This window comes from Marmota marmota, unplaced genomic scaffold (genome assembly GCF_001458135.2).
Source record: "Marmota marmota marmota unplaced genomic scaffold, marMar, whole genome shotgun sequence".
In the NCBI taxonomy this organism is placed as follows: Eukaryota; Metazoa; Chordata; class Mammalia; order Rodentia; family Sciuridae; genus Marmota; species Marmota marmota.
In genome coordinates, this window is record NW_026000222.1 from 3,811,228 (window position 1) to 3,820,670 (window position 9,443).

The 9,443-nt window shown below is 55.1% G+C and overlaps 2 protein-coding genes across 2 annotated transcripts in view; one reads left to right on the plus strand and one right to left on the minus strand.

The window, feature by feature from the left end:
• Adad2 (adenosine deaminase domain containing 2) overlaps positions 1-90 on the minus strand; it is a 4,484-nt gene extending 4,394 nt beyond the window's left edge. Inside the window, exon 1 of the mRNA XM_048792547.1 lies at positions 1-90. This exon is cut by the window's left edge and continues 301 nt beyond it. Coding sequence (XP_048648504.1) covers positions 1-90 — 90 coding nt within the window.
• Positions 91-3,781: 3,691 nt separating this feature from the next.
• Taf1c (TATA-box binding protein associated factor, RNA polymerase I subunit C) overlaps positions 3,782-9,443 on the plus strand; it is an 8,011-nt gene continuing 2,349 nt past the window's right edge. Inside the window, exons 1-12 of the mRNA XM_048792408.1 lie at positions 3,782-3,937; positions 5,378-5,516; positions 6,345-6,426; positions 6,592-6,689; positions 6,762-6,851; positions 6,943-7,016; positions 7,559-7,797; positions 7,933-8,049; positions 8,127-8,244; positions 8,324-8,395; positions 8,546-8,681; positions 8,794-8,977. Of these exons, the coding sequence (XP_048648365.1) occupies positions 5,379-5,516; positions 6,345-6,426; positions 6,592-6,689; positions 6,762-6,851; positions 6,943-7,016; positions 7,559-7,797; positions 7,933-8,049; positions 8,127-8,244; positions 8,324-8,395; positions 8,546-8,681; positions 8,794-8,977 (1,348 nt within the window). The 5' untranslated portion in view covers positions 3,782-3,937; position 5,378. The remainder of the gene's footprint in view (positions 3,938-5,377; positions 5,517-6,344; positions 6,427-6,591; positions 6,690-6,761; positions 6,852-6,942; positions 7,017-7,558; positions 7,798-7,932; positions 8,050-8,126; positions 8,245-8,323; positions 8,396-8,545; positions 8,682-8,793; positions 8,978-9,443) is intronic.

Here is a 9,443-nt window from a genome sequence, read left to right on the forward strand (position 1 = left end):
ACTGGGCCCGGGGCTGATCTGCAGCGAGGCCGCCAGGCGGGGCTTCTTGCGACCGCCGTCGTCAGAGGCCGCGCTGGCCGACGACGCCATGCCTGGACACGAGAAGCAGCGGACCCGATCTAGCGCCAAGCGCGCTCTTTCACACGCGGGCCGATTCACGTGGGAACACGTGGCTGACAGCGTCTGGAGCTCCGCCCCCGTGTAGCCCTGGCCAATGAGAGCCCGCGGATCTGGGGGGAGGGGTACAGCGTGGCCAATGGGAAAGCCAGCCTCCCTGATCTCCTTGGCCCGAGGCGAAGGAGGCTTGAAGCCCAACGTCCCACGCCTGCGGGTGGTGGGCGTTGTGCCAGGTCGGGTGAGGGTGGGGCCCACTCCATCAGCGTCTCCAGCTTTGAGTGGGCCTGGAGGATGGGAAACCAACCGAGAGGGTCTGTGGGCTTCTCGTCCAGTTTCACACTTCAGCTCCTTTCCCAGAACAGCCCCAAATCATGGCCCCCCACAGCCCCTGAGCCTGCAGGTGTCGTTATTGAGCAGCCCCACGGAATCATTGCCATCCACTTTAAAAGGAACCTGTAGGCCTTTATGAATCTAAACAAAATTATTTACTGGCCAAATACTTGCCCTTTGGCCCCTTGACTTTCCCTAGAAGGGATTCTGAGTTGTAGTGCTTTAAGGTGAGGGGCGAGCGGGAGACAAGAAAAGTAAAGATGAAGCCAGGGATGAGGACAGTTTACGTAAGGCCTGCTATGATGTGAGACACAGTTGCTTAGGTGGGCTGCCCCATCACTCTGACTCCTACAGCAGCCAGTTACTGGGAGAGCGTGACCCCAGCTCAGTGTGTGGAAGATCTGTGGTGGCTGCTGTGGCTGCTGCTGTAGCTTGAACTACAGATTCTGAAAACGCCCATCAGGATGTGACACTGTGGACACTGAAGACATAAGAGAAGAGTTGGTGAAACAGGAACTTCTGACTTCAGAAGAGTGGGTGTGGCTGGCTGAGGAGTCTTCTCCTCCCACACATTTCAAAGATGGGCATCAGCAAGAACAATTCCATTGTGTGGGGCAAGTCACCCAGAGAGTGGAATAAGGCTTGGGGCTGATCAGACAGTACAGTAGGTGTTCAGAAATGACTGCGCGCATCTACAAAGACTTGAGCGGAATTGCCAAACCCAGTTACCTCCCAAATGCCTACCTAAGGAGGGTGGCTGAACGAATGGTGACAGTCATTCAATGGAGGATTAATAACTGAAAATTCGGTCCTCCTCCTCAAGGCCAACCCAATAATGAAGACGAGGTCTTAAGGAAAAGGTTTATTGCTTTGCCAGCAAAGGAGAAACACAGGGGACTCCTGTGATTTTCCCCAACAGCAGGAACGGGGTTTTATAGAGGTGATTCAGAGAAAATGAGAATAAGGAGGAGAGTTCAGAAAGAAGTTCAGGGAAAAGAAGATCAGGGAAGAGAAGTTTAGGGAAAATAACATTGGGAAAGAGAAAAAAACGTAAATTTCAAAGCCACAAGGATATAGCCACAGCATCAAGTGAACCGCAATTACAGTTACTTAAAAAGAAAGTACTGCTGCATGCACAAAACTGTTATGATTCCAACTCTGTAAAGTTCTTGAAATGGCAAAATTGTGATAAAAGTCACAATCGTGGTTACTCTGTGAAAGAGGGATTGATGGTCAGCAGCTCCAGGGGATATTCTTAAGTGACCATGCTCTCTTGATCCAGGAGGTGATCACATGGGTTTATACCTGTGTAGAGACTCAAGGAACGCGGAAAGCGGTGGGCTGCTGCGGCGGAGCGGTCCCTCTGTGGGCTACAGCTTTCTCGCTCAGGAGTCCAGCGGGAGTCGCGCGGGTCACCTTCCCAGACAGGCACCCGAGGTGGCCGCGTAAGTGCACTTCACTGCATGGTAAATATGTTAGTGAAGAGAAACTGGTTAAAACCCAGAGAAAGGAAGAAAGGAGGGAATGCAATTGGACACACAGATTGTCCACATCCTAATCCTAAGAACCTGCTAATATATGTTTTTTGGCAAGGGGCAAATTAGCTGACTTTAAAATAGGGGATTATCTTGGATTATCTGGACATGATCAATGGAGTCCTTAAATGGGCAACAGGGAGCTAAAGAGTCATGAGAAAGAGTCAAGAGGCCACACTGACTTTGAGGATGAAAGGGGACTGAGTCAAGGAATGCAGGTGGCTTCCGGAGGCTGGAGAAGGCAAGACCATGGCTCCTTCCCTTAGAGCTTCAGTAGGCACATGGACCTGCGGACACCTTGACTTAGCCCGTGAGATGTGTGTTGGACCTCTGACCTCCAGATCTGTAACATACCATGCTGTCTTAAGCTGTTAGGGCTGTGGCAACTTGGTACAGCTGTAGTAGGAAACTGATCTAACTGGTCTTCAGTTATTTTGCATACATACTCCCTAAAATAATTCTGAAAACCTGTGTAGCCCCAATTTTTAATCACAAATTGAAATAGTTACAAAAGCTGTAATTCATGATTTACTGTTAAAATCATCCTTTATATTTCCTCAAAACCATAGAGATGTATAAGCTCATCCCATTTATGAAATATTCACGCCCAGGTGACTTATTTGGAAAGCCCATCTCAGTGTCAAAAGACAGATAAATCAGACTTCCTATTGGAAACAGCCTGACTTCATTTTGTTCAATCTAAATAAATTTCTTTTTTTATTTTTCCTGAACGACCCTTTCATTTCATTCTCTTATCAATTCAATATTTATGAAGCATTATCTGTTTCTTAGATAACTAAGAAGGCCATGGCCTGACCATGTTCAAAATCTTGATAAGGCATCATGGCCTTTTCTCTTTCAAAAAGACTTTTTATGGAACTATAACATACCTATAGAAAAGTACACAGATTATTAGTGAATCTTCACAGACTGAACACAACCAGCCACGCTCAGATGAAGAAATAATGTCGTCAGGCCCCAAAGCCCGCCTCCTGCACCCTTCTGTCCTTACTTGCTGCTGAACTTGTTTACTTAATACCCCCTGTTGGAGGTCTGCTGTTGAGAAGAACTCTTGTGCAGTGCTCATCCTCGAACAATGCTCCATGAAGGGAATACAGCGACTGGGAAAGGGAAGATGGGAAAGGACCATCTGACTCCAAGGAACTCCCTGATAGAACCCGTATAGATGGAAGCTGAGAATCTGCAAGTTGATCCTTCAAAGCGGTGGTTCTCAAACTGTGGTACCTGGACCAGCACTATCAGCCTCACTTGGGAACTTTCTAGAAATGCAAACTACAGTGCCACATTCCAGACCTACTTAAGACACCGTGTAAACTGGCGCTGCAAGTGGCTCTGTGATTGGACACCGATTCTCAAAGCCTGGCCCTCAAACAGCGTCAGCATCACCTGGCAACCTCCCAGGTGCTGACGCTCACGTTTGAGACCCGCTGTCTGAAGCGCCCCCTGCCGGGATGCCCCTGGCACAGCGTCGCCTACTCCCGGAGCATCTCTTCCTCCCTCCATTGGTAAAGCCAGCTTCTAGGGCTTAAGGACAGTCAGCAGGGTGCCCACTGACAGTGCAGTGCCTGGCTCAGAGTGCGTGCTCAGGGTTTGCTGAATCACGTTAACCCTCACAACCACCTATGCGATAGAAAGCTGGTGAAGCCGAGCTGGGATTCGAATCCAAGTCAACTCGGCCGCCAGCGCGGGGACAGGTACTTCATTCTACCGCTCACTGCTGCCTTCACGCGCGTCTACCCTCTGCCCGGCAGGCGGCGCTCGAGGACGCGCGGGGGCGGGACTTCCTGTCTCAGGGAGCACTTCCTGCCGACGCGGAAAGCGGTAGGCTGCTGCGGCGGAGCGGTCCCTCTGTGGGCTACGGCGCCGGGGCTCCGCTTTCTCGCTCGAGAGTCCGGCGGGAGTCGCGCGGGTCACCTTCCCAGACAGGCGGCCGCGTAAGTGCGCGCCCCGTTTCGGGCTCTGCGGCTCCGCCCTGATGCGCTCGCCCTGGGTACGCACGTGCTCGCGCGTGCCCAGTGCTGCCCTGGGCGGGCTGTAGGGGGCCTTCCACCGGCGCCCGACACCTTGTCTCGGGTGGCCACCCGCGCTCTGGCAGGACGGCAGCTGGGGAGCTGCCAGAGGCCTCCCTACCTTGGAGGCTGAAGGACTTTGTAGGGGCAGAGGGAGGGTCCGGGGTCTTCTCTTAAGCCCAGAGTTTGTGCAGAGGCCCTATGGTGAGAAGCAGCATGGTGAGAGGTCAGTGTGGAAGGAGCCCGGGCACCACAGTTCACCGGGGACCTTTCTAGTGTGTCTTCCCATTTATTGGGAAGAATTCTGCCACTCCCCTAGGCTGTTCTGCACAAGGACTCACTGATCCCTTCCTTGTGCGTTCCACCGGCTCATCTGTCCCACCCCCATAGATAAAGGAAAATGATAGCAGCCAGGCTAGGGACTCAGGAATGGGTCAGATACCGCCCCATCTCTGAAGAGCCCTCATAGCCCGCAAAGGAGATGAGCACACAGATAAGCTGCAGTGGGACCTGAGGATCGCGAATTCTTTCCTTGACAGTTACTGCAACAATGTGACAGCTCTGCACAGTGCTGAGGTCCATGCATGTCCAGAAGCTACAGAATAAACTGATAAAATGCATCAGGGGTTCTACAGGGAGAGATGTTTGCTTACTCAGATTCTGTTGCTAGAGTTTGCTTGTGGATGCTTGTCCCTGATCCTTGGTTTGCTGAATTCCACAGTAGGGGCAATAGGAGAATAACACACTTAGCTCAGTGTCTAACATGCTGGCACTTAGTGCTGCTATTTTTGCTAATAAAAAAAGAGGAATGATGGGGCTACTGATACTTACAGAGGACTGTGATTATCAAATCCCCTTGATGTACACTTCTCTGTTAGACACTGCGTTTTCTGAGATGCACTGTGCTTAACAGTGGGAAGACAAAAGAGTGATTCTCAGTCCTGGTTTGGGAGTACTGGAGCTTAGTTTGGGGAGTATCGTCTACAGATGTCTGGTTATAGTCCATAAGGGCTGTGGCGGAAGCAGACCCCACCCCTCCTATCTTCATCCTTCTCCACTCTCCTCCTGGTGCATTTTCTGTTTCTTACTTTCCTGCTCCAGGGCTTTCATGCTTGCTGGTGTTCATACCTGCAGCCCTCTTCCCAGGTGTGCACCTGACTGTCTCACTCCTCAGGTTACTGTACCCAGGTCACTCCTTGCCTGTCACTACCCGCTTCCTTGTAGAAGGCAGGTGGTTTTCCTATGGCCTTCCTTATCTGCTTCCTCAAAGAAAGTGCATTCCTTGAGGGTACTTTTGCTCTCCCCAGGAATCCTGGAAGCCTTTTCTGGAGAAGGTGGGTGTGACGTGGTGCTCGTTTTTTGCAGGATGGATTTCCCCAGATCCCTGTGTCCCTCATTGTTTATGGCTGGTCCCCTTGGTATGAATGATGCCCCTGACCTGTCCTTCATGTGCAGCTGGAGAGATGTTCTGACGCTGCCAGAGTCCCAGCCCCACGATGCCAAGGTGAGGATGGAAGTAGGGTGCTGACAGCTGTGGGTGGGCCCCTTCACTTGGTCCTCACATTAGTATTCATACCTATTGGCACAGCTCGAGTGGGGTAGCTGTCTTTAAGCCTTAGGAGCACAGTGTGACTAAGTCAGACCATCCCGCCCTCACGGAACTGAGGGTCCGGCTGAGTGAGTGTCTCCAAGTGAGAAGAGCAGTGGATAGGATGACCACAAAGTGTGAGCACAGCTCTGAGCAAAACCAAAGGGATGCTAAAGTGTGGGAGGGGGAGATCTCCCCGCATTTCTGCAGGTGCCTCCGGAAGGCCATGCCAGGCAGAGACAAGTAGGTGAGAGAGCGAGGCAGGCAGGTGGGACAGTCCAGGAGGGGCTTTGAGCAGGCGGGTCTGGCAGGCCAGCCGAGTGGCAGCAGGTGTGGCATGCGGGCGCCTAGTGCTGCTGTTTTTGCTAATAAAAAAAGAGGAACGGTGGGGCTGCTGATGCTTACTCCCAGAGTGAGCACTGTGACCTGGAAGCGGGAAGCAGTGGGGTGGGGTCAGCCGGCAATGCTGCAGGGGACTTCCTTGAGAGCCAGTGCCGGAGGAGATCAGAAGGGAACTCTGGAGTCAGTCTGCCAGGTTTCGATCCCAGCTCTTCTGTATACCAGCTCTGTCACCGAGGGCAAATGACAGTCACTCTGTGCCTCAGTTTCCACATCAGGAGAATGACGACACTTGTGCCACCTTTGTGGGGCTGTGGTGGAGACTGGATGAGTTGTGAGACAGGAGCCTGCACGGTGCTGGCCCAGGGTGTACACTTATGTGCCACTGTGGTGTGTTCCCTCCAGAATGCCATCCCTCGCCTGGCCAAGGACCTGCTGTGGGAGCCGTTGGCACCTGGGCCCCTGCCCCTGATGCCTCCTGGTCCTGGTAAGGCCCTTCTTCTGGTCCTCCTCAGCTGCCCTTCTTGTCGCTGCTCAGCCCCACCTCTTCGTGCCCAGACCCTCCACGGCCCTCACTGGTCTGCATCCCTGGGGCCTTTGGTGACCTCCATCACCTGGCCCACCTTGGCGCCCTACCTCTCTTCTTCCTCAGACTCCTGGGACCCTGGTGTGACTGCCCAGGACCTCCTTTTCCGAGGAGGTCGCCACTACCGGAGGCAGCCTCAGGTCGTACTGGATGTGACTGAACAGGTGAGTGTCCCCCAGCAGGTGGTGCTTCATGGCAGGGGGCTGTGCGTCGTGACCTGGTGCTTCCTTCCCCAGCTCAGCCGGTTCCTGTGGGATCATGGGGACATAGCCTTTGCACCCCTGGGGAAGCTGATGCTGGAGAATTTCAAACTGGAGGGTACCCGTGTGAGTAACCCCGCCAGCCTGGGAAGGGCACCCTACCCCCCCTCACTCTGGATCCCCAGGTGTGTGAGCTTGACAAGGCCTTTCCGTGCAGAGCCGCTCCAAGAAGATGACAGTGGTCACTGTGAAGAGGCTGCTCCAGGACCTTGGTGGACACCAGCCCTGGGGGCAAGTGGCTAGTGAGAAAGCTTGCTGGGTAGCCTAGCTGGTGACGGGCCTGTGGAAGGCGCAGTTTCCCTCACAGTTCTTCCCCTGCCCATGCACTCCGGCTCCAGCTAGCCTGACGGAAAGGGGGTTCAGGTCCATGGGCCTCAGGCATGCCTGTGCCCAGGTGTTCAGGGTTGATGGGCTGGTCTCTGTATCGTCTTACCTGCTGCCCTCTGCCTGACTTAATCCCTAGAAAGACTGTTTTCAAGTGGCACCATGATGGCTCATGAGTCCAAAGAGTCAGTGTCCTTCCCGAGGCACCAGAAGGACTTTGGTGACTTGGCCAGGGTCTCACGCCCACCTGTGAGCCAGTCACTGTACAGCAATGAAGTGCTCACCCAGGTTGGGCCACGGGACTGCATCTTGGTTGGGGGAACAGGGTGGGTGGTTTCCAAAAAAAAAAAAAGACATTCTAGGTAGAACTGTGTACTCTGCACCTGACCTACCTCGAGTGCCCATTCCTCCTCCTCCTCTGCCCCATCGTGATCCTCTGCCATCCCTAGGTGTCCCTGGGCATGGATCAGCCACCGGCAGCGTCGCTTCTCCATCCTCGGGGGCCCAGTGCTTAACAAGTCAGTGTCCAGCCTCCTGGGCAAGCTGCTGCATGAGGAGCTGGCCCTGCGCTGGGAGCAGCTGCTCTTAGACGATGCCTTCACTGGGGGTGCCTTGGCCTGGGTGCCCGGAAGGACAGCCCGGGTGGGCCAGCTGGTCTACCCTGCGGGAGGTGCCCTGGACAAGCTGTGTATCCTTTCTGCTGGGTGGGAGAGTCAGCCACCCACCCCAATGGTGAAGGAGGTGCTCCTGGCATGGTCCACGGTGAGGGGTAGGAACTGGGGGGCTTGTGGTGCCCGCTCACTGATCCTTAGCCGAGGCTCAGGTTTCCAGGAGGTCAGTCTGACCTCAGGAGGCAATCCTCGGGTCTTTGGGGACCCTGGGTACATCCAGCTGCGTGGACCTGTCCGGCAGGTGGTGACCTGCACCGTCCAGGGAGAAAGTAAGGCCTTCAGGCACCTCCCTCCCTGGCCGAACCACTGCTTGACCCTGAGCCTGACCTCTCCAACCCCTCCTCAGCTCTGCTGGCCGTCCGCTCTGATTACCACTGTGCCATGTGGAAGGTCAGCAGGCAGGAGCCGCCAACCCCGCTGCAGACGCTGCAGGTCGAGAAGGGGGCCACGGGGATCAGTCTCAGGTGAGGATGAGTCAGCTGTTAGCAAGGTGAGCCTGGGAAAGGCCGGGTTTCCTGAGGTTAAATCTTACTGTGCCCTTAGCCCACACCTGCCCGGGGAGCTGGCCGTCTGCAGCCGTTCTGGAGCCGTCTGTATGTGGACCCCTCAGGATGGGTAATTCCCCTTTCCAAAAAAACACTGCACTCAACAAACAGACCCAGGGCCCACCACCCTGATCCAAGGCCAGGTCATCCCTGTTTTTTTCTTTAGCTCCTTGGTACCCCCAGACCGCCCCCCCCCCAACAGCTTGCCCATCTCTTCAAGGCTGCAGCAAGTCTACAAAGACCCTGAGACCCTTGTGTTCCGGGACCCTTCTCCCTGGCGCTGGGCAGACTTCACCGCCCACCCTCGGGTGCTGACAGTGGGTGACCGCACTGGGGTGAAGATAGTTGACACTCAGGTATGGGGGAGGGGTACGGAGAGTCTTCCACCCCCCGTGGCATGAGAAGCAGCCTGGTGAGCCTGGTGTTCCTCCCTGGACCCGGAGGAGGCTGACCCTGTGCCCTCCCCAGGGCCCGCCAGGCTGCGGACTGCTGCTTTTCCGTGGGGGGGCAGAGGCCTCCTGTCAGAAAGGAGAACGTGTCCTGGTCACCCACTATCTGGGGCAGGCCAGCTCTGACTGCCTCCCTCCCACCCTCCATCTCGTCTGTACCCAGGTGAGCAGCCCCCAGCCTCGCGGGGTCTCTTGTGTTTGCTAGAGACCTGTCAGCCCAGAGTCACAGACCCTGAGGGCTGAATCTGGCCTACACAGCCCATGGGAGCAGCAGGTGGGGATGGCCTCAGGGGTCTGATGGGCTCCAGGGTGGGACAGAGCATCTGTGCAAGGACACAGCCCCTGCTCTGCAGGGCCGAGGAGGAGGTCTGAGGTCATCTGAAGCTCTGCCCTCTGCCTGCCTGTCCCCCGCCAAGGACTCCGGGCGTTAGCTGTGTCTCTGGCACAGATTCCAGGGTCAGAAAGGCCAGGTGGGCTTCTGAGGAGACGTACCCACTGTGTCATCCATCTGCCCATTCAGACTGGCAGTGGCACTGCTTCTTCAGGACTTCAGGGCTGGGCAGGCGAACTTAGGAGCACTTGAAGGCTGGTCCGAGTGCTGCTGCCCCTGGGGGTTTGTACCCATCCTGAGGGCCACGTGTGCCTAGAAAGGGCCCCCAGACACCATCT